General features: G+C 38.1%; 2 protein-coding genes across 3 annotated transcripts; one reads left to right on the top strand and one right to left on the bottom strand.

Moving 5' to 3' along the window:
• Positions 1-1,935: 1,935 nt before the first annotated feature.
• On the top strand, positions 1,936-12,521 carry LOC109079622 (zinc-binding protein A33-like). 2 transcript variants are annotated; one of them, XM_042734495.1, is made up of 7 exons: positions 1,936-2,578; positions 2,727-2,822; positions 4,021-4,251; positions 4,334-4,356; positions 4,437-4,558; positions 10,973-11,476; positions 11,802-12,521. In XM_042734495.1, exons 1-6 carry the CDS (start codon positions 2,183-2,185, stop codon positions 11,458-11,460), a joined length of 1,356 nt encoding a protein of 451 aa, XP_042590429.1. In that variant the 5' UTR covers positions 1,936-2,182; the 3' UTR covers positions 11,461-11,476; positions 11,802-12,521. The 2 variants fall into 2 exon arrangements, with proteins under 2 accessions (XP_042590429.1, XP_042590421.1); XM_042734487.1 differs by having other exon boundaries at positions 10,973-11,483; positions 11,809-12,521.
• A 5,405-nt stretch (positions 12,522-17,926) lies between these two features.
• On the bottom strand, positions 17,927-24,149 carry LOC109079625 (E3 ubiquitin/ISG15 ligase TRIM25-like). The gene is made up of 7 exons (XM_042734446.1): positions 24,016-24,149; positions 21,036-21,633; positions 20,296-20,391; positions 19,799-20,032; positions 19,557-19,707; positions 19,422-19,466; positions 17,927-19,286 (listed from the first exon to the last, which is right to left on the bottom strand). The coding sequence occupies exons 2-7, from the start codon at positions 21,591-21,593 to the stop codon at positions 18,748-18,750; spliced, it is 1,623 nt and encodes a 540-aa protein (XP_042590380.1). The 5' UTR covers positions 21,594-21,633; positions 24,016-24,149; the 3' UTR covers positions 17,927-18,747.
• Positions 24,150-24,419: the final 270 nt, after the last annotated feature.

Genomic DNA, 24,419 nt, shown 5'->3' with positions numbered 1-24,419 from the left:
GTTATTATTTAGGATCATTCTGGTAGCATGTGAAGGCAGCATCAGTGAAAACAGGCAGAGACAATGGTAGATTTAGCAACATTGGCCTTACAGAGAGCCAAGAAGCTCTTTTGGAAAACAAAATATGATGCGTGATGTTTACTTTGTCTGGAGTCTGGAGGTTTGCGCACAAAGCGTTGGTATCGATCCCTCTTTCAGAAGCAATCTTTGCACAACTCCAGCACTGAACTGACCCTTGTTTGTGAGGCAGTCTGACGTAAAATGTTAGCACAAACATATAGGACTTTTCCGGGGGGGGGGGGGGGTTTCAGGACGTTTCCTTTGAAAATGAAATGTAGCCACCGTGTCCTCAGCAGTCTATGGAGACTCCTATCTTCGTTGGTGCATCCCAACACACAACACTTTTAATGGCTCTTTGGCACTGACATTGTATCTCCAGCAGCTACAGCAAGAGAAAAGCAATGGCGGACCGCATCTTCTCACTCAGGGCGGTGTATATGCTAATAGGGCAGAGAGCATCACAAATGGGCGGGACTTTCCCTGACTGTAATGTCATAGTAGTGAGTAATCTAGAGCCGCTTGTTTGGAGAGACTTTATGATTTATTGGGATTATAAAAAAATTAGCGGGTGGATTTTTACCATTATAGGCTGGTTGTTTTCATACACTAGGGCCACAAAATGGTGTTCAAACACCTTATAAAAGTGCATAATAGGTCACCTTTAAACTGCACAAAGACATCATCCAGCATCGATGGATTATTTTAGGGCTGTCCCGATCAGTTTTTTGCACCCCTGATCTGATCCGAGTCATTGAATATTGAGTATCTGCCGATACTGAGTCCCGATCTGATACTTGTGTGAAAATATGACGTATTGTCCAGTTTAAAACCACCACAGAAATTTATCTGAGGTAAAGACCACACTCAGAAACTAAACAACTAACAGAGTTTTGGTGTTCCGCCTTAAATGTGGCTTTGCAATTTAATTAATTGTAATTGAATTGCTGTGTAATTTAATTACAAAATAAATGTAACTGTAATCTGTTACAAAGAAGGTTACATCTAAATATTTTCACACACCCACATACAGATTTAATTGAATTCTTTCCCAAATTGCAGCGACTGCTCTAACATATGAGACTTCAATGTTTCAGGAGTTCAGGACACGTTTATTTGATAACTGTTTTATTTCCTATTTGGGTTTATGTATATGATTTTTTTTTTTTTTTTTTTTTTTTTTTTTTTGTAAGATTAACTGTTTTTCCAAGGCATTGTTTCCTGTCATAGCTATGCAAAGATTTGATTTCAAAAACAGTCTCATAGCAATTAAATTATATATTATGATTTTAAATCTGTATTTAAATTTGTATTTGACTTTTTTAGGATGTTTTACATGTGACTTTACAAGAGAAACTTAAACATGGAGAAACAATGAAAGAAGTGTTTGAGAAAACAACATCACATCAAGGTGAGCACTGATTATACAGCCAAATTGGTTTGTCTGACATAATAACATGTTCATTTATTTTCTGTTCAGATATTATTATTATTATTATTATTTTTTTTTTCTAGTCTGGAATTAAAACCCTCATATAGTTGGTACAGCATCAGATCAGAGCTCAGTTTATCCTGTGATGCCATCACTTTAGATGGTTTCTGTCGGGACTCTTGACATTTGGGTTGAAGCTCTTTTTAGAAACTTCTGGCAAGGTGGATGGTTGAACTCTTTAGTCTGGGTACAAAAATATAGATTTTCAAATATAAGTATAAAGACATGTCATGTATCTGTATTGAAGTATTTTAAAATCAGATGTCTGATGACAAATATTTAATATTTTAAGTCACTATCCAGGGTCATATAAGGCAGACAAAGAGTTAACAAACATGAGACCAAAACAGAGTGAACCAGAAACTCCACCCTCTTACAGCACTTACCAGGAAGTGACTTAATATTTCTCCTTTCTGTCATCCTGACTGTCGACAAAAGCATAATTGTCAGGAATTTGTGATCAGTAAAAAAATAAAAATAAAATAAAAGGAGAAATACTTCAAGAAGGATTTTTGAGAAGTATGTTTCTAAACAGACAGCAGATCTTTGTGGTTCTCTTTTTTTTTTTCATTTTTGCAACATCAGTCAGGAAGTGAAAGTAAAGTTTAGATCGCTGGAGCTCAAAGAGTGAAAATGGATTCACTGTCTGCAGATGATTTTTCTTGTCCCGTGTGTATTGAAATCTTCAAGGATCCTGTTGTTTTATCATGTAGTCACAGTGTCTGTAAAGAGTGTCTTCAACAGTTCTGGAGAACTAAAAAAACTCAGGAGTGTCCTGTCTGCAGGAGAAGATCCTCAAGAGATGATCCTCCATGTAATCGTGTTTTAAAAAACCTTTGTGAGTCGCTCCTGAAAGAGAGAAAAGAGAAGGGCTCATCAGAGTCTGAGGAGCTCTGCAGTTTACACAGTGAGAAACTCAAACTCTTCTGTCTGGAGGACAAACAGCCGGTGTGTTTAGTGTGCAGAGATTCACAGAAACACATCAATCACACATTCAGACCCATCGGTGAAGTTGCTCCATCATACAAAGTAAGACGGATTTAAATCTGAGGATATAAACTTATATAAGTTGTATACCATGTACTTATGTCTCTACACCATTTTGCATTTGTGTATTATGTACGCCAACATATTACAGACATCTCTGGTGTCTTACAGATTTTCATTTTAATTCCAGGAGGAACTCAAGACAGCACTGAAGCCCGTACAAGAGAAACTTACACGCAACGAAAAAATTAAAGGAGAGTTTGAGAAAATAGTTCAACACATCAAGGTGAGGAGTCTTGACATTTTTGCAAATTTGATTAGAACAGCTGGATTGGGTTGCATGTTTACTTATTGATTGGAATAAACACACACAGTCGTTTGCATAAAATGGTGACCAAGCAGAAGCTTCAGTTAGCTAGCTGCTTCATCAGTGGGCGGAACTTACACACAAGCTGCAATTCCATTGGCTGGTACTCCCTTGTCACCTTTCATATTTCGATGTCAACAAATTTGTTTGGGTGAAGTGAGGCAATGTCATTAATATTCATGAGCCCATTAGCCTGTCAGCCATTAGGTCGAATCAGACACTCAGCTTTTGACAGTAGCCTATACATATTACCTGATATGAGCAAAAAGAGAAGTCCATCCATCCATTCTCCACTTGTCCTATTGCTTGTCCCACAGCATCTCGAGCCAAGGCAGAGAAACACCCTTGACAGATGGCTAGAACAAAATCGTCACTTCCTGATAAACTTGCACTTAATCTCTAAGAAAACTAGGAGAAGCCACTGAATATAATCATTTTCATATGTTATAAATTACTTGCGCTTCAGAAAGAGCAGACGAAACAATAAATTGCTTTTAGAGGTGGATGCTGCTGTTTGGGAACGCAGTCATGTAAGACAGTAATTATACAGAAATACTTTGATGACAGACTTTCCTCAGGCATTTCAGAACGACCAAAACAACATATAGATGCTGTGAACGAGATTGGTCCGCTGGTTAGTCAATTTATCCCATCTCATAGCACAAAGTCACATGACTTTTTCAATGCGCATGGTGGAATTTACTCGGTAAATGTGTTTCCATCGTAGTTTATGCACATTTTTTCTTATCGGATAAAAAGTTTATCCTACTCAGTTGAAAAAAATGTGCATAAAAAACTTACGCGCATTTTTAGAATTTATGCGCATCTTGGCATTTCCATCCATCGGTTTTTATGTGATAATCCAAAATGTGCATAAAAATAGGTGGATGGAAACATAGCTATTGTTAAACTGATGAAAATACTTTACTTCATTTTTAATCTCAAACCTCATTATTTGTTAGTCTTTACAGAAACATTTAATGAATGTCTCAAGCACCACCACCATATTATTATTTTTTTCTTATTCAAAAGCCATTTGAAATTGCTCTTTTGTGAAGAGATTTTATGTCTAAGTCATGATTCTGAGATGATTGAGGTGAATTTGATTTGATTACAGTCTCAAGCTGATCAAACAGAGCATCAGATTAAACAGCAGTTTGAGAAGCTTCATCAGTTTCTCAGAGATGAAGAAGAAGCTACAATCACTGCACTGAGGGAGGAAGAGGAGCAGAAGAAGCAGATGATGGAGAAGAAGCTGGAGGAGATCACCACACACATCTCAGCTCTTTCATACACAATCAAAGACATGGAGGAGATGATGAAAGACAGTGACGTCTGCTTTCTGAAGGTCTGATTTCAGATCATTGATCGATTGATTGATTGATTGTTTGATTGAGTTGTTGATGATAAACTGTGTGTTTGTTCTACAGAAGTTTACAGTCTCAATGGAAAGGTGAGTGATCTGCTGCTGTCTCTGCTCTCTCTGCTTCTGAACCAAAGACACTTCAGTTCTGTTTCTGAATGTTCTTCCAGAGTCCAGATCTCATCACAGCCGGATCCACAGACTCCTTCTGGAGCTTTGATTCATGTGCCGCGTTACTTGGGCAACCTGCCCTTCAGAGTCTGGAAGAAGATGCAGGACATCGTCCAGAACAGTGAGTCTAGAGAAGATCTGAGCTGTCACTACTCATTCATTTCTATGGTCTCTGCTATGAAAGAGATTCAATAGCATCAGGATATGTTGTGATTGGCTTATAAAACACACATAATCCAAGTTGATGGTTACGCTTTCTCTAATGGTGTAGTTGAGGAGGCTGGTATCTCCTTATATAATAAAAATCTCTGGTTTGTCTGACTGAAAATGAACAGGGAGATCCTCTGAGTTTCAGTCTGTGTGTGGGTGTGTATGTGTGTGTGTGTGTGTGTGTGTGTGTGTGTGTGTGACTGATGGTGTGAAAAGTTTAAAAAGAAGAATATTCATTTTTGTACTTGAAAATCATGTTTAAGTCATAATTGTCACTTATTTGTGAATTATATCAGCTGAAAAAGGGCGACCTGTTTAAAAACATTGAGCAAGAATCCTGTGTGTCCAAAGTGCTGGAATGCGGACATGGTTTATGCATTTCCATCTGTAGGGATATGCAACTTTAGATGAAAACTAGCCTTTAAAAAATATTAAAATAATGACAAATAATGCCCATGCATCTTTCCTGTTGCCATAGTAGTTTCAAATGAAATAAAACAAGGATATTTGCATAAATTTCTTCCTATATTTCAGTGTATTTCATATTTCCCCTCATAATCTGGCAAGCAGTCAATCACCAGCCAATTTATTTTAAAGGGTCATTAACTGGCTTTTTAATTATTATTTTATACTGTTTTCTGAGGTCTCCTTATGACGTCTGCATGGTTTTTACATTCAACAACATCAAAATCAATAAGTAATTTTAAGTATTATAAGTATTTTCTAACATGGTTTTGAGGCTGGCTCAAGAAACGTTCAGTTTTTATGGGCATTCAGTGAGAGATTGAAGACTTGGAAGTAAATGCCTACATTTTTTTTTTGCATAGTAAATGCCTCCGTTTACTGTCGTAACCTCGGTTACCTGAGAGATGGGAACGAGACATTGCATCAGGAATCTGACATGATGGGGGACTCCCTTCCTTCCTTAACCTACCTGAAATCTTATTTCAAAACGCCAACTTCACAACATGAAGTTGCACTTCACACTGGCCAATGCCAGCCAAGACGGCGAAAAGGGGCGGATCCTCGCTGCTATATAATGCAGTCTTGGTGGCATAAACTCAGAATCTTCTGACTGAACTACCAGCACAGCAGATCTGAGCAGTAAACACAGCCGTGTAAGCAATGTCTCGTTCCCGTCTCTCAGGGAACCAAAGTTACGACAGTAACTGGAGACATTCACTTTTGAAGACGGTTCACTTCGACATTGTGTCAGGAATCTGATGCGACAGGGACTTTATAGAACAACACCGTGAGAACAGGGAAGAGGGAGCTCAGCCTTGGCAGACCTAAGAGTGCGCTACACACCAAACACTCCCCAACCAATCACAGACGACCCCTTGACAGGCCCCCAGGTGATTGGATATATATTCCTACCTAGAGAACCAATCAGATTACTCAGAACTCAAACTCAGCCGTTTTGTTGAGAGAACGCTTATGCCAATGTAATAAAATTAGGTTATTATAGAGCACAGCAATATGCATGTATATAAGCATGTAAATGCAAAATATAATAATGCAGACACAGGATGTGAGCTGCGCGGCCACATGTGGAAGCATGAATCCAGCTCACCAACATGACCTGTGAGGCCAAGGAGCACACGTCCAAATTGTAAAATCTGGGAAAGGTATTCAGCGAAGACCATCCAGCCACCATACAAATGTATTTGATAGAAACACCCTTAGTCCAAGACCACGAGGAGGTGACCACTTTCGTAGAATGAGCTCTAACACCAATGGAACATTCTATTCCCTGGCTAGAATAAGCCAAATCAATCGCATTGACTACCCAATGTAATAGCCGTTGCTTAGAAAGAGGCTGTCCTTTAGTTCCACCTCCAAAGCACACAAACAACTGCTCAGACTGATGAAACTGAGCCGTGCGGTCAACATAAGCATGCAAAGCTCATACTGGACATAGTACATGATGTGGGGCAGCATCCGAGGAGGCCACCGACTCTGGAGTGAAAGCAGAAAGCGTCACCACTTGTGCTCTGAACGGCGTCGAGAGTGACTTGGGCACGTAGCCCAATCTTGGCTTGAGTGTGACATTACAATCACCTAGTTCAAACTGCATGCAAGCACCATTGACAGATAGCGCTTATAAGTCCCCCACACGCTTGATGGAAGCGAGGGCGAGCAGCAGTGTGGTTTTAAGCAAGAGCTCCTTCAGGCCGATAGACTGAAGCAGTTCAAAAGGCGGCAGAGCCAGCACCAGAGCCAGATCCTAGGATGGCACAGTGGGAGGATGAGAGGGTCTCAGCTGTCTCTCACCAAATCGTGTTTACCAACTGAGTGCCCATTGATCCTCTTGAGACAGGATCTGCCACGGGGAAACAGTATCTCCAGCAGGTAAGGGAACAATGGTCTGTTTGGCCAGTATGGAGCGATTAGAATCACCGGGGCCCTCTCCTCTTTGATTTTGTGTAACACTTGTAGCAAAATCTTCAGCGGGGGTAATGCATACAGACGGGCTTTCGGTCACGGAATTGTAAGTGTGTCCCTGCCCAGGGGAGAGCGTGACAGAGAAAAGAACAGCAGGCAATGCATGTTCTCCACTGTCGCAAACAGATCCACTTCTGCCTTCCCGAACCGCTCCTAGATCAGTCTCACTGATCCGGGGTTCAGCCTCCATTCTCCATGAGGAATCACGTTCCTCGATAGCATATCTGCGCCGCTCTTCAGGCAACCCATGACGTGTGCTGTGCGAATGGAGAGCAGATGGAGATTGGCCCACAGCAACACACCTGCCATCTGTTTGCAGAGGGCTTTCAAGCGTACCCTGCCTTGGCAGTTTATGTACGATATGGCGGTTTATGTACATGGTTTATATACGTTATGTACAAGTGCCATCGCAATGCGCTCCCCAGCCTGTCATTGACCCATTCGCCATGACCAGTCCCATCTGGACGTCACGGAGGTACAGGTCAGGGTCTCGCCATGGTTTCAGCGTGCTCAGGCACCTGCAAGTGACCAGCATGCAAGCATAACCCGATACCCAGGCCCTTCTCACTACCTGAGTCTTCAGTTTCTCTCGCTCGGCTGGACCACTTCTATTGCGCATTTCAAGAGGAGCTTGAGAACCTCTTGCCCCAGCACCGATGCGCTGTGTGCCAGTACTGTCAATGTGACCACACCATTGAACCGGGGTGGTCTGCGCTGAAACTGAAGCATGTAGCTGTTCTTGATTATGTTTCACATCCAGTATGGGATGCCTGGAATGGATTACAAAGCACCTGCGAAATGGCACAGAGGGCGGAGTGCTTTGTTCTTTATATTCTGAGTAACACAGCTGAACACCATGGTCATGTTTAGAAGACTCACAGGATGAATGGAAGCGGTGGAGATTCGACACTTAACGCAGAGGCAAGAGCTGTCCTTCTTCAATGGACTGTGATGCATCTTCGGCACCCTCTGTCATGCGGTTTTGGCGTGAACAGAAAGGCTCCTGATCTGGTGTCGATGCAGCGGGAGCTGGAGGGGCTTGCTTCACTGGGTGGCAGGAAGCAGACGTTGACTTACTTTATGCTGAGGCATGCGGTGCTTTAGTGCTGCGTGGCAGGAAGTGACTCATTGCTTTGGAGCGTTTCTGAGCTTTTGAAAAGCATTCTGCGATGGCCTCCATGGCATCTCCAAAGAGGCAGAAGGGAGACAAAGGCATGTTGAACAGAGCCTTCCTGTCCATGCCCTTTAGCTCTGTCAGCATCGGTCACAGATGCAGGTGAAGCACCACCATGTAACCCATGCTTTGGCTGATCGCCTGGGCCGTCTTTTTTAGTAGCTTTTAAGGTGAAGTCCGTTGCCGAGTGCAGATCCTTAAATGCCTCTGGTTCCATCTCCCCCTTGTTCAGGGATTTCAGGAGCTGTGACTGAAAAACCTGAAGCACTGCCATCGTATGAAGCGCTGAGATCGCCTCTGCCGAGGCAGCATATGCTTTATCCAGGATGTTGGCGGTCAGACAGCAGGGCTTCAATGGCAGCATCACCTCCCCTTTCAGAGAGGCCAACAAGGGGCAGAGGTAGGCGGTGACAGACTCCTCTATGGGCAGAATGCGCGTATAACTGTGTGCTTCCGCTTTGTCGATTTTAGTGAAAATCTCAGATCTGCCAGTGTGGCTGCGAGCCGACTTGGGCGCTGCCCATGCCTCAGCGACTTCGTCATGCAGATTGGCTTCCTTGGCACGGCAGCTTGGCAGCCCAAGGAAAGGAACCACGAATCCAACTTACTCTTAACAGGTTCGTCGGGGGACTCCCACTCCAGACCGAGATAACTCACGGCCCTGGTGAGAATTCGGACGAGCTCATCTTGAAACGCGGTGGGCCTTTCTACTTCAGAGCGTTCCTCTGGAGTCTTTGCCAAGTCCTTCTTGGATGCTGTTAAAGACATATCCTCACTAAAGTTGTCATCCCCTGCAGCACTGAACGAAATAATCTCTAAAGCAGGTGGGTCGAAGACTCTCTTCAGAAAAATGCTCCCATGCGGCATTCCCACCAGTGGCTCACTGGCAGCAATGGGACACTGCCAGGAGAAATCAAGTGCTGCTTCCACATGGGCGAGACCCAGGCATGGAATGCAGTACTTGTGGGTGTCCGGAGCCTCGATGGGTCCCAAACACACTAATAACTCGACATGTTGGAACACCAAGAGGGAAATACGTCTTATTGAGTCTTTCCCACAGCTGTCTTGAAGTAGGATGCTTAAAACAGAAAGATTCTGCGTTTATGTCACCAAGGCAGTGCAATACATAGTGGCAAGGCCCCTTTCCGCCCCTTTCCGCCGTCTTGGCTGGCATTGGCCAGTGTGAAGTGCAACTTCACTGGCGTTGTGCAATAAGATTTCAGGTAGGTTAAGGAAGGAAGGGAGTCCCCCGTCGAGTCAGTCGAAGTGAACCATCTTCAAAAGGGAGCTAACTATCTGTGTGTCTGTTGGACAAGCAATGTCCTACATAATTGGAGCCTTCTGTGACTTTGGTTAGACACGTACACATAATCAGGAAATATCAAGCGATCTCTAGCAAAGCAATAGTGACACACAGTACAAATAATTTTTTACTCACATAAGTGTGCTGCGCCATTCCTGTCGGATCCAATATAGATGGCACAACATTGCTTTTTAATCTCAGTAAATCCACAAACCAACCATCTACCTTTTACAAAATAACAAACGAATAAACAAAGAAAAAAAGTTCAACTACGCATTCCTAATATTTTAATTCAAAGGAAGGTTATGCAGCGACTGTGTTCTTCCCCAACCAGGCATTGCACAATATTTTTAATCATTAACAGCATGTTTATTGCTTGGTTGCTTGATCCGCTTTAGCGCCACTTCTACTGTGTTATGTGTGAATCAGTGGGTGGGGCTACAGAATTAGGTTTTGATTCTTCTGTGGAGGCGGTGTTTAAACTATCTATGGCGTCATTCATAGGCACATTCCAGGATCTGACTTTCGCTGGGCCTGGTGTCAATAAAAGCTTTTATTTTAGCAAACGAAAATGTTTTCAGTTCTGAAACTTATAGAATATTCTTTTAGTACAATGATCTCTAGTATGTCAAAAGCTCAAGTAAAAACAGATTTCTCAATTCATGACCCCTTTAAAAAACTTTTTTTTTTTTTTAAAAGCACAGTGTGTGCTGAAAAGGTTTAAAATCTAAATGTTGCCATATAAACTGTATATGAACATACTATATGAAAATATAACTTGCTTGTCTACAGTTTGAAAGTACCAGGACAGTTTCAATGACTAAATTATTGACTAAATAATAATGAAGAAAAACAAAAGCACAACCTTCTGAAATTTCAGACTTTACAAATTAAGACCCAACATAATGACATGACAAACATGACATGGCTGAAGAAACACAGAATGTTTAAAATTTTTCATCTATAGCCAAAGTCATAAGTCAAAACAGGTCTAATTGTTATATTGTTAACTATGAATTACATCTGAAGTGCACACATCGATCAGGCCAAGAGCTCATTTTGGGTGCACACCAACAAAAAGTTCCTTTAGAGCTCAAAATGTCACCTGTGGTAAGAACATAAATATTTTTCTGCTTTTGGAGCTGTGGTGTGCCAAATTTGAACTTCCTTTATATTGTTAACTATCCCATAATATCAGTTACTCTTGACATAATATATATATATATATATATATATATATATATATATATATATATATATATATATATATATATATATATATTGTGTAACTAATAACAACACTGACAGTGATCAATGGGACGAGTGTCATAATTCATAATAATCTGTATTTCGTTCACTCTTGATCATTGGAACAAAAGCAGCTGTTGATTGTGTCTCATCAGCTCCTGTGATCCTGGATCCAAACACGGCTCATCCACTTCTTGTCCTGTCTGAGGATCTGACCAGTGCAAGCTGGAGTGACAACAAACAACCACTTCCTGATAATCCTGAGAGATTTGACTTCTATCGCTTTGTTCTGGGTTCAGAGGGTTTTAACTCAGGAACACACTGCTGGGATGTGGAGGTTAAAGAGAGTCTCTGCTGGCATCTTGGAGTAACTACAGGATCAAACCAGAGGAAGGGAGATGATTTATTTGATACTGGTCTCTGGAGTGTCCAGCACGGACTGGCTGATTATTTTGGTTTTCCTGTCAAACAGAATCTTCAGAGGGTTAGGGTGAATCTGGACTATGACAGAGGAACAGTGTCATTCTCTGATCCTGTAAATAACACACAGCTACACACTTTCACAACCAGCTTCACTGACACACTCTTCCCATTCTTCTATAGCTTTGCCCCTCTGAGGATCTTACCGTTCGAAAGGCAGTAAATGTTACACCTGTAGGTCTGGATCTTCAATTCAAGTTCAATTCAATTCAAGTTTATTTGTATAGCGCTTTTTACGATACAAATCATTACAAAGCAACTTTACAGAAAATTAAGTTTCTACAATATTTAGTAGTAGCTTATCAGTGATGACTGTCAGTTTATGTGCATACGGCAGAAATGTTCAGAAAAATCAATAAAAGACGTAAACAAACAGACAATTAACACTATTAACAGCAATTATGCAATCAAACTTATAGCAAAATGTGGTAGTTCTGTATGTTGTCTCTGGGTTAGCATCATCTGAGGTCCTCTGAGGGGTTGGCATCATCTCTTCTCAGGTGTTCTGGATCTTCCTGCTTTCATCATGTTTCCAATATTTAATCCATATCACATGAGTAAGAGTGCTGTTGATCTGAATATCAGTAGCCTATGGCTGTGATTGGGCCGCAGCTGATCACATGATATCAGCACTAGAGACACACTGTCAGTGCAAACTATAATGTTCTCATTGCTTTGGTTTCTTTGTCATTGTTTTCACCTTGAACACATGGTAGACATACTACTTCCATCTTGGGCTTTACCTTTTCTCTAACTGTTTATGAACGTACAGATGCATCCTGCCTGTAAGAGCTATACTCTATTGTGCTTATGGGTAAATTCCAAAGTTTATAATTTTATGATATGTTAATTTTTTTTTTTTTTTTCAATCATGACAATGCTCAAAATAGTTTAGTATGCTGATGGATATGACAACGTTAAAGTTTTTGGTCTTGGTGGAACAGATATGTTACGCTGCTGCTGCTGATTACTGTTACTTCTGTTGTTGTTGCTGCAAGAATAAATAAGTGATAATTAAATTAGAACAGAGAGACTATGTATGATGCAAATAGAAAAAAAAAGCTTCAACCAGTAAAATCACTCACAGAAATCAGATGAAAACGTCAGTAACACAAGTGTATATGAACATTACTTGACGTGTATTTAGTGTTTTCTGTACTGCCTTTATAATTTGTGCTGATTTAAATAAATAAATATCAGAAGGCAAAAAAGCTTTGACAATATGTGTACATAGATCAAGACAGAGTTCTTTCTTTTTGGCTATGGTGACAGTGTTGAGAATAAGCTTTGCCCCCTTAATTAATTATTTGCAGAGCAGGTGTTACCATTTAACATACTCATACCCAAAAATATAAAAATATATTCAAAAAAAATATTCACATGCACACTTACAACAAAAGAATTTTTTTTTTTATTTTATTTTTTTCTCTCTGAGATTGGGAATAGGGTATGACTAATTTTGAACAGGTTCAAAAGAGAATCTCTGGCCACATCTATTGATTATGCAAATAATGTTTAACCAACACATATGCAGGTTTGTGCATAGTAGCTAATACATATTAGCTAGATTAAATAGAGAATGAAAATTCCACCAAAGTAGTTTTTAACAATAAAAAAAAAAAAAAAAATTAAAAGGATTGACTTTTCAGAGGGGTATAAATAATTTTGAACTCAACTGTATACATCTATATATATATATATATATATATATATATATATATATATATATATAGCTTTTTACTATTCTGCTATACATCATTCCTGTTGGATAGTCAGGTAATGCTTGTTCAATCTTGTATAGTAGCAGCTATTAGTAAAATGACCTATGGCATTTTCTCTCGTGTGGTTCTTTATACCAAGTTCCCACATGTTATTTGATGATATAAAAACAGGATGTTCATTACACAGACTCAGGCATCAAAATGAATCACTACTGTGCAGACTTGGGCTCCAAACGAAGTCACTGGCACAAGATGACAGCCACCATAGCTGTGACATTTTGCTTCATTTTCTAGTGGAAGGAAGTGCAGACGGTTTCCATACTTTTTTATTTTTTTACAGTCTATGGTCCCAGATCTGAAAAATGCCAAATCTCATTGCACTTTACACACACAAATCTCTAATACAGCTTTGGAGTGTTATTTTAGGCTAAGCATAGCCCTGAATTTCACAGATGTTGAGAAACATTTTGCAGTGTAAGTCATTAATACAGGAAATACGTCATGTAAGTTGTCGGGTGCAAAGACCGTAACCACTGAAGTAACCACTGAATCTGACTTGGTGCAACAGGCCTCAAAAACTACACCACTTACCAGGAATAGACTGACTCATTTCTCCTTTCTGTCATACCAACTCTCTCAAAAAAATAATCAGCAATGAAGAATGAAGGTAAAAACGTTCCAAATGGATTTTTGAGAAGTTTTTTTTTTTTACAGACAGCAGATCTTTGTGATTCTTGTTGTTGTTGTTTTTTTGTTTGTTTGTTTTTTTACCTTTGAAAACCATCATTCAGAAAGTGAGAGTAAAGTTTAGATCGCTGGAGCTGAAACAGCGAAAATGGCTTCATAAATAGGATTCTTTTATTTATTTTTTATTTTTTTTCCTGTTGTTTTATCATGTAGTCACAGTGTCTGAAAAGAGTGTCTTCAAACCAAATACAGTAAACTCAGGAGTGTTCTGTCTGCAGGAGAAGATCCTCAATTGATCGTCCTCCATTTAATCTAGTTTTAAAAAACATGTGTGAGTCGCTCCTGAATGAGAGAAAAGAGAGCCGTTCATCAGAGTCTGAGGAGCTCTGCAGTTTACACCGTGAGAAACTCAAGCTCTTCTGTCTGGAGGACAAACAGCCGGTGTGTTTAGTGTGCAGAGATTCACAGAAACACGTCAATCACACATTCAGACCCATCGGTGAAGCAGTTTCATCATACAAGGTAAGACAAATCTATGAGGATTAAAACTTAGATCATAAGTTGTATATATTAACAATGTGTACATTTCTCAGTAGGCTACCATTTTGCTCATACTATGTAGCTATTACATATATGAACATATTAAAGAAATCTCTGGTTTCTTATATTAACTTTAAATTCCAGGAGGAGCTCAATACAGAACTGAAGTCTTTGCAAAAGAAACTTAAACACAGAGAAAAAAATTAAAGAAGAGTTTGAGAAAACAGTTCAACACATCAAGGTGAGCACTGATTCTTCTGACATTATTTACAAGTTTGCTTAGAACTGCTGAATTGTTTGATGGGAGGAGAAACTTCTATATGACGGTGCGTTGTTCGCTCTGAGTGTAGGTCCGGTGTGTTGCGTTTGTAGAAGTCTAGCATTCCAGTCAGCAGTGGTGCCTCTAAGGCCTCCACTCTTGTCAAACTCTGCCTCCACTTGTTCATGGGAGGATCACTTTGAACTTGAAATGGACAAAACTCACAAGCAAGCATGGAGACAACATACTTAACCAAGAGATCAATTTTGTGTTCAGAAATGTATGTCGTAATAAAATAAACTGGCCAGTACAAACATAAGTTTGATATTCAGATGAATAAATATGAATGTTCTCAGCCTGAATGAGGATAAAGGTCGTTGATGAAAGGTGGATACGACAGGTGATGAACATCTGAACAGCACATACAGTGTTTTGTAGTCTTGCATTCATCATGATGTAGATCAGTTTATAGATGCTGTGTGGAATCATTGTGAAAATTGTGGCTAACTCAAAAGCTGCGTCAGTAAAACAGGATAATGATCTTTAACTTGTTTGATCCTATCTTATCTTATTAGACTACAGTATGAGAACACTCCTTCAGGGCTTCTTTTGAACTTCACAGCTTATTCTGTTTGTTTGTTGTAACTTTTCCAGAGTATTACTAATAAAATTGTTTTATGCAAACAAAATTATGCATTTGTGACACTTGTATGTAATGTAATGTAAACCTGTAGTTTATTTGGCTAAATAGAGTATTAGCACCACCTAGTGGAAATATTGGGTGAATTACAAGTGGCATTTTGGTGTATTGTACTTAAAAGACACTGAAGGACACTCAGAATCAATCAGAATACATTTTATTAGTCAAGTGTGCACGCGAGATTGTTGTGCAATTTGTTGTGGCACTGGGCATTCCAGTAGCCTACCAAATATTAATACATTATATAGAATATTTACAAAAATGCAGTTTACGCAATTTACACAAGTATAGGCCTATGCAAGTTATTTACACGCAGGGTACAGGTGCAGAGATTTTTGTATTGTTGTCGTGTTCGTAGCGCGCGGCTCGTGAGGATTCTGGGGAGTATTCCAGAAAGTAGGTTGTGACATACCCGGGTATGTTTAAGGTAAGTAAGCGGATAAACTCAGCTTTCGGTTCCAAAAACAGAGATTACTTTCAGCATAGGCGCCGATTTCTGTTTCTGCCGGTGGGTGCACATGAGTATAATATCAGCGGGTTCTTTCTTCTTCTTTTGTTCAATGATCATTAACATAGTGCATATTTCCACCTAATTTATGGTTGTGCAATATATATATATTTTATTCGTTTAATCGTTTATATATAATAATATATAACTGAAAATAAGAAATATTATATATATATATTTTATTCGTTTAATCGTTTAAACACTGAAAATAAGAAATATTTTGTTTGTTTTGATTTTAGTTATATGATAACATTATATAAAATGCAGTTCCACGATGTGTAAGATGATAATAAAATATAATAAATATTACCTTGTTATAATAATTATAAAAAATTAAAATACATATAAAACTACTATAAAATAAAAAAAAAAAAATAACATATAAAAATAATATAATATTACCTTATATATTACTTATAATAGCGCTTTATAATTAACATATCATACAAGCTGGGACCTGGGTGGGTCTTGTCTATGTTGCCCAGTTGATTCCCAACTCGTGGCAAGTGCAATCCTATATGTAATCAATGTGGGTAGTTAACATGGGGCCATTATGGAACCCGCGGACAATCCTACATGGGGCCCATTTTTCAGCCCATTTCAAACCCATATGGGCCCCACATACAAATGTTGCCTGGGGACTATAAAGTAGATTTGATAATTATATTGTAATCATATCTACTATTATAAGGTTACGCGTGTGCTGATAGCGCTTAAGTAAACTAACCCTGAAACTCTGGAGCAGGTTATGTTCACTGAATGAGTTGCTATGGCTACAGTACCTACATACCCTGAGAGTTAGTTTATCTGCTTACTTACCCTTAAACATACCCGCGCATGGCACATAACCTACTTTCTGGAATACCCCCCTGGTCACGTGATCTTGAGTCATCATGTTCAGTGAACAACACATGGCTTTTGTTGTTTGTTTGTTTATGTGCCATGTGTTCTCCTGTAGGCACTGTTGTGTTACCCTATAATTTCCTTCCCTGCTTACAATACCTAAACTCTCTATCACAAACCATTATATCCAGTTGGCCACTATGTCATATTTGTGCCATTTTCGCTGTGTACTGTACATGCAAAAAATGACTACATTCAAAAGACCTCTTTAACATTCACAATTCAAGCTTAAAATTTCAAACTATATCCAGTTGGCCGCTATGTCATATTTGTGTCATTTTCGCTGTGTACTGTACATGCAAATGTTGTGTTTTCTGGTTAATGTTAAGATTTTATTTAAAATACAATGTAGTATATTTTTTATATATATATTTATTTATTTACACATTTATTTACTATTTTTTAGACCACCAAGTGTAAGTTATTCTCAATGCCAACAGGCAGGAAAACATTGTAAATTCTAACTTATTATTATTATAACTTATTATTATTATTATTATTATTTTACAAAAGACTAATTGCTGACAATTCATAAAACTATTTCCTTAAGCTATTTTTTAAGTTGCTACTCTGTATCAATACAGAACTTCAGACCTACATGTTTACACTTGTGTGTTTTCGTTTTAAAACACATAATTTTTGCCATGTTATTTAATTTTTGCATGTAATGCCTTATTATGGAAGTAAAAATGGGGCTACAAGCCCCACCCATGTGCCGCACCTGCCAAATGGATGCCCTAAGCAAAATTGTATTGTTGTGCCCCTCCCCCAAATATTATGGAAGTAAAAAAAAAGAAAACTTACTGTAGATCAAAACATTTAATAAAACATAAAAGTAAATACTTGTATTGTTTTACGTATTGTTTAAAAAAAAAAAAAAAAACTATATATTTTGCCATATATATATATATATATTTTATTATACTGAAAAATAGCTATAGATTAAAACAACACAAAAAAATAAATTTCAAAATAAACAATAATAAATTCAATAAAAAAATCAACGGCAGCGGCTATTTGCACCAAGTATACATTGCGAAAGAGGCTTTTTACACCAAGCGCAAACAGCTATAGATTCCATTTACACTATGATAAAATAGCAGGACTTTATGCTATTATATTCATTTACAATTATCTACTTCAATAAAATAGGATGCCACCTTATTGGGACAATAAAGCCTCCGTCAGCTACCCTATACTTTATTTTCATTTGGCAAAAGGCAGATTCAAACTCGGGTCGATAGCGTCAAAACAACTACGGCACACACCAAACAAATTCAGAATCAAACACTAGCCCAATAACACCAAAAACAACTACGGCACACACTTTACCATCTACTCCACTGGAGATGCTGCTTGTCAATGGTCTTTTGTAGTGTTGACTAGCCCAATCACACATAGGTGGGCAGAGTTAGTGTAAATAGCTTCTGCCAACAAGGCAGTCTATTTGCACTTAGTTTAAATAAATCAGCACTGATATACGTCGTCTGCTGGAGCATTCCCAATTTCAACATTATCAAAGACACACTCTTGCTTTTTCTGGAGGCGAAGTCGTCAATGAGCTCATCATATGATAATTAAAACATGAATTAATGCTGATAAATGCTTTTAATGTCAACAGCCAAAAGAGTTCAACAGGATTATGAATGTACCTGAAAGGCATGCTTCATCTTGGGCTTTTTTACTTTTTCTTTTCTCTGCGCCGGACTGCTGATGTAATTTTTCCGGGCATATGTTCTGCACCTTGTTTTATTATTATTTATTAGAAAGGCATATACTGTTCTAATTTAACTCTGTAAATTAATTTTTGATTGTTTTTCAGTGCATCGACGTGCTGTACTTAGACTCGTGCTCGCACTGGCAATTTAGCTGATTTAATTTGATTTGCCAACATGTGAAATACAAATCCAGTCTGCAGTTCAGCCTCTCCTTCACACATGATTCGACTATCAGTCGAGTATAGGCAAGGCTTGACGAATCTGATTCCACTATGTAGTCAGAGACACCCCTAGTTTTGAGCAAGCACCCTCTAGCGGCGAAACATACACATAGTGCCTTTAAATGAATGTTTTATGTGTAAATTTAACTATCAAATACAGTCGTGGCATTTTTATGTAATATTTTCTGTTTAATTATATTTTTAAACTCTGCTCTTCTATGATCCTGACAGATGAGCCATATCCAGCAAAAAAGGCAGGGTATAAGGGTTCAGTGAAAGTGGTCTGGACTCTGTGAAGGAGAGTTATTTTGTCAGAGACGCTGTAGAAGGACAGAGTTCCTGCTCCATGATCCAAAAACACTCCTACTCTAGAGGAGCAGACAGCAGGGACTGAGACTTTCTTTTTGTCATGTGTGAAATAGAAATTTTTTAGGTAAAAGCTGAATCTCCAGGACTTTTTGTTGTCACCAAGTCTACAGTCATCACTGTCTCCTTTACGTCCAATTCCTTTGTAACAAACTGCTACGGCCCATTGCTTTCCAGTGCACTCGACCTCCCAGTAACCGCGACCAGACAAACCCTCTCGACACATGACATTCACATATCTATCAAATCGCTCCGGGTGATCAGGATAATGCTGTTTTTTATATGTAAATGATACTTTCCTGTTGTCTTCAGATAGTTTGAGGGCATTGTTTGTAGTGTTTGGATCCAGGTGAAGATCACAGAAATCTGAGGAGGAGAAACGCAAAATATATATACAGTATATGTATTCAACAAAGTACACCAAAATGGTCACATTGTAACAGATCATATACTTTATCAATTATTAAATGTTTGCCTCAAGAAAACCGCAGATGAACTTACACTGCAAAAAATCATTTTGGGTCTTTGCAACACAGACTTTTGACACTAAAGAGACAACACAAAACAAACATGATTAATTTTTGGTTTAATCCTGCATATTATGAATGGCAATCCAATATATCAAAATATTCAGACCTTCTTGGGATATTTTAGCTGTTTGCTGTTGACAGACGTCTTCCAAAACCTCCTTGAAAATTGAGATTGAAACATCTTTAAAATACAGATGAGTGTGTTGAGTGATGGGAACGTTTTCAAATGTGGGTAAAACACACACAGACCGACAGCTCTGAAACGAGACAAACAGCTTGTTATTTAAAAGAGACTATTTTGAAATGTGAGTCAGTATAGAAACATGGTGGTATACTGACTTTCATCACCTTCAGAAAATTGACCTGATCCTCAGTAATCAGAAGTTTTTCTATCTCAGCTTGTCTTTTTCTAAGTTCTGTCAGCTCTTGATCCAGATGTCTGTGAAGTTCTTCTGCTCGATCTATCTCAGTCTTCTCCTGAGCTCTGATCTGCTCTTTAATCTCAGAGCGTTTCTTCTCAAGAGAGCAGATGAGCTCAGTGAAGACCTTCTCAACGTTCTCCATGGTCTCTAGTGCTGAACTCTGTCAGAGACACAAAGATCTGATCTTGCAGATCATCGTTGTGACTCAATACAATGTAGATAGACAGTAAATTAGTGGCTGTCAAGCTCCAAAAAGGGACAGAAGTCTCAATAAGAACACTGTGAAATTTATAAACACTATTTATATCCATTTTTGGAGCTCACAACCCATTGGTCATCATTGTCCACTTTTATTGAATTTAAAAGATCTACTTTTGTGTGTCAAACAAACTTTAAACCTAAAGAAGACATAAAGAAACATACTTTAAGAAGCTTCAGAGCTTCACTGAGTTCCCGCTGACCTCTCTCTCGCTCCTGGACCAGTTTGTGACACGTCTCTTTTATCTCCTTTAACTCTTCCTGAGGATTTAAACATGACAAATAATAAAACAATAGACAAAAATAGACTTAACACCATTCCACTCTAGTAAAGGGGTTTAACAAGGGGAATCAAAATGACAGACAATAAACAGCAGCGGCTCTTGACTGTAAATCTTGGTTGGGCAGATTCTGGGTTTTAGCACTAGTTTATCATTCATATTTTGTAAGCTTTATATTTTAATCACTGGCTTTCACGATCACACGCATAAAATGCTACCTTAGAAAAACAATTGCCTTGATGTTTTATTTATTGTCTTCGAGTGTTGTTTTGGATTACAAGGAAAAAAATCGATGTCTATTCTCAAACATAAATCAAATACAACAGAACTATATAAATGCTATTTGCATGAGCATGATTAAACAAAAGTATTTAAGCATTCATTATTTTGATATGCTACTCCACGTCGGAAGAACAGATGTGCCAACTAGTTACTGACCTGACGCAAACAAATATCTGACCGAAGCAGATGTCATCTTTGTCTGGAGTCTTGAACACATTTACAATTATTGATTGAATTTACATAGAAGTCTATGTTTTGGACGAATACTTTGGTAGGGCTCTGCCCCACCTGATATAAATGTATGCAATAAAATAATGCATTTTTTAGTATCGTCAATATTACCTTTTTTCTAGTCCATTCTGAATCCACAGACACCACACTGTGTCCTTTATGATCATCAGTACACAAACAACAAATGCACTGACGGTCGTCCTGACAGTAAATCTCCAGAAGTTTCCCATGACTGAGGCAGATGTTCTCCTGAATGTTTCTGGAGGCTTCGACTAGTTTGTGCTTCATAAACGCAGGAGATTGATAGTGAAGCTGCAGGTGAGTTTGACAGAAGGAGGCCAAGCACTGCAGACAGGACTTTACAGCTCTGCTCTTCTCTGTAGTGCAGACATCACAGTCCACAGCAGCTGTTTGTAGAGACGTCTGCTGCAGTGTCTCCATCATCTCAGCTATCAGAGTGTTCTTCTTCAGTAGAGGTCTCTGACTGAAGCTCTCTCTGCATTGGGGACAGCGGTATGTCGACCCCTGCTCCTTCTGGCCCCAGCAGTCAGTAATGCAGCTCATACAGTAACTGTGTCCACAGGGAATTGTCACCGGCTCCTTCAGTCCATCCAAACAGATTGGACAGCTGAACTGATCCACAAACCGACTCGCTGCTGATTCTGCCATTTCTTTCCAGTGATTTTTGACTTCTGTCTTGTAATAAGAGCTGTTTCGCCAAGAGAAGCAACAATATTTGTCAAATGCTATTTTTCACTTAAGTGAACTACGTATGGATAATATTTTACAAAGTCCAAGTATCTAAACAACAATACTTTAAAAGAAGCATAATCATATGCTTATCAACTGCAGGCTGCAAATATTGTTGCTCTGTCAATAGAACTCGTATTTAGTCCAGAATAGTCTTTATGGACATGTTCACCATAGAAGTAAGTTTGTAGTTTTAAAGTGCCCCTATTATGGATTTGTATAAATTACATTTCGTGCAGTGTGTAATGCAGCTGTATGTGAATGTAAACAGACTGCAAAGTTGTAAAGCTGAAAGTGAATCATAAATAAATATTGTCTCTAAAAAGAACGTAACTGAAACGAGTCTTTTTATTTCTTTGCACAGTACATTTAAATGAACTGCTTGTTTTTTCTTTTTCTCTTATTTTTTTTTTTTTTTTTAGTTTTAAATTCCAATCCCATTCCGCGAATTTCACACGTCACAAATTCTTATATTTGCATAATGCGCGCCTACATTATACGTGGACCTTACCGTGAAAACTTCTGGTTTGTGTGGTTAACATAATGTCGAGAAGACACTGTGCAAGTAAATTCAGTTTATTTTCACTTGCAAAGGATGAGGCTGTGAAGAATCAGTGGTTAAAATGCATCTTTACTAAGATACTACAGCAGTATAATCACAACTTTTTTTGTGTGTGTTCTCATATTTCACTGACAACTGCTTCTCCGAGCAAAATGCAGGATTTGTAAACTGGTTGTCTTTGAAAGATGGGTCAGTGCCATGTTTATTTGGACCTGCTTGCTCCTCCGAATAACAGCCTGTAAGTATGATTAATAATTGTTGCTTTGATGTTCTGTTGAGTGTGCAAAATATGGAGGCTAGTTGTTGTGTCTCTGTTAATGAATGGTCCAGATGCACGGTTTCATTTACTACACACATACTGAAGCGCACGCGACACTCGTGGTGATTTCAGCGTCTGTCGTCTCACTAAATGAGGATGTTAACACATTAACAACATCTCCAGAACTGCTCTGAGAGTCACTTCATGAGCATCTGACCATTTGATTTGAGTAAATCTAGCGTCATATCACATACACAGAACTGTAAAGGTATTCACAGGAACCCGTCAAAATAAAAGTCTGGGTTGATTTAAAGACAAGTATTTGCCAGAAATGTTTTACTATTGTTCAGCAGAATGTACATAGGCTAGACTACTACTACTACTACTAGCCTACTAAAAAAGAAACAAAAATTTTTTTAAGGAATAATCACATTATTTCTTCCATTTTTTAATTTTAATAGTAAATCCCATTTGTTTACAAAAAAAAAAAAAAAATAAGTTTGCTTAATTTTCTGCAATTAAAAGATAAATTAAATTAATGTTTTATGCCTTCATTTGATAACCAGAAAAATGTAAATACACAACAGAATTTCTGTTTTATTAAATTTAAATAAATAAATTAAGTTGTTTTATGCATTTAAATAATCAGACACGCTAAAACACAGAATTGGGTAACAATTAAACATACGGTGAAGGAAAAATAAAACATTTCATAGGGCCCTAAAAAGGTCATTTTTGTTAGACTTTTAATAAATTGATGTGAAAATGTATAAGTTTTATGATTTTAATTAATTAGACACGCTTTTGATTAATACAATTTAATTTTACCATTAAAAAGGAGTCGAGAAAAAATTAAACGGAATTCAGACAAATTAAAACCAAAAAAAAAAAAAAAACGGAATTTGGAAAAAATAAATAAAACGGAATAAGGGAAAAAATAAAACGGATTTCATAGGGACCTATATTAGCAAGAAATGTGTCGATTATTATAGAAGGTCTGTTGTACTTGTACTTGTACCTGCAGTGCCTTCTCAGTTCTGTGTCTGTGTTCGGCTAATGCATTGACCTGTTTTGGTCTTTACAAGCTGTGGGTCCGGTTCTCTAATATAAGTGTAAAACGACATTATTATTATTATGCAGCTAACGCAGAATATGGCTGAAGGCCCTGATTGAACCCCCACTGTACGCATGCATGTAAACCTGTGCAACCAGATTATAAACATTTCAAATACCATAATAGTGGCGCTGTAAAGAATTACTGAAATTATAAAGAATAATTAAAAAATAAATAAAAAATAGCTTTGTAGTATAATTATGTAATCGAGGATTCTGTTTCAAAAGCTTTACGTTTTTATTAGATAACAATCTAAAAATAATTGTTTAGTAATGAAGTGCAAAACTAAATTTAGTTTCACCAGTTCTGAACAAACGATCTGTAGCCTACACACTTATGAACTAATACATAATTGCATGCGATTTGTGTTTAAAAGCTGTATTTTCGGATATTATTAAGTCCTTACCTCGAGATAAATACACCTCAAATATCATTTGCTTTTATAGCTTTGCCGCAAAGAAGAGTGCAGCGGATCTATCGTTGTGAGGAAATAGGTTTGGTTGGTTTCATTTCTCTTGGTTTTTACTTCCTGGTTTTCAGGGCGTCATCAAAATGGGAGTGTCTCAAATGAGAGAAGTTATGAAACACAGAGAAAAAGAGAAATATAATATTGATTTATTTTTTTTTTTTTTTTTATTTTTTTTTCATATGATCGACTGGTGGACATTATTGGACTGCAATTATTAAACTTATAAAACATTTCAAATAGATGAAAGCAGATTATCTTGACCACAGTTGATCACAGCTGACATTTCTGCAGAATATGAAGAATACATTGGATAATTTTTTTAATGTAAAATGTTGAATTAA

This window comes from Cyprinus carpio, chromosome A3 (genome assembly GCF_018340385.1).
Source record: "Cyprinus carpio isolate SPL01 chromosome A3, ASM1834038v1, whole genome shotgun sequence".
In the NCBI taxonomy this organism is placed as follows: Eukaryota; Metazoa; Chordata; class Actinopteri; order Cypriniformes; family Cyprinidae; genus Cyprinus; species Cyprinus carpio.
Note: the sequence above shows the minus strand (reverse complement) of the source record. Positions and strands in the feature narration are given on the sequence as shown.

Excerpts from the sequence above, each read along its gene's own strand:
- LOC109079622 (XM_042734495.1), top strand. The coding sequence starts at position 2,183 with ATGGATTCACTGTCTGCAGATGATTTTTCTTGTCCCGTGTGTATTGAA. Across the intron at positions 2,579-2,726 it reads AAGTTGCTCCATCATACAAA|GAGGAACTCAAGACAGCACT; the intron begins GTAAGACGGATT and ends TTTTAATTCCAG. Across the intron at positions 2,823-4,020 it reads AAATAGTTCAACACATCAAG|TCTCAAGCTGATCAAACAGA; the intron begins GTGAGGAGTCTT and ends ATTTGATTACAG.
- LOC109079625 (XM_042734446.1), bottom strand. The coding sequence starts at position 21,593 with ATGGCAGAATCAGCAGCGAGTCGGTTTGTGGATCAGTTCAGCTGTCCA. Across the intron at positions 19,708-19,798 it reads ATCAGGTCAATTTTCTGAAG|AGCTGTCGGTCTGTGTGTGT; the intron begins GTGATGAAAGTC and ends GTCTCGTTTCAG. Across the intron at positions 19,467-19,556 it reads AGCTAAAATATCCCAAGAAG|TGTCAAAAGTCTGTGTTGCA; the intron begins GTCTGAATATTT and ends TTGTCTCTTTAG.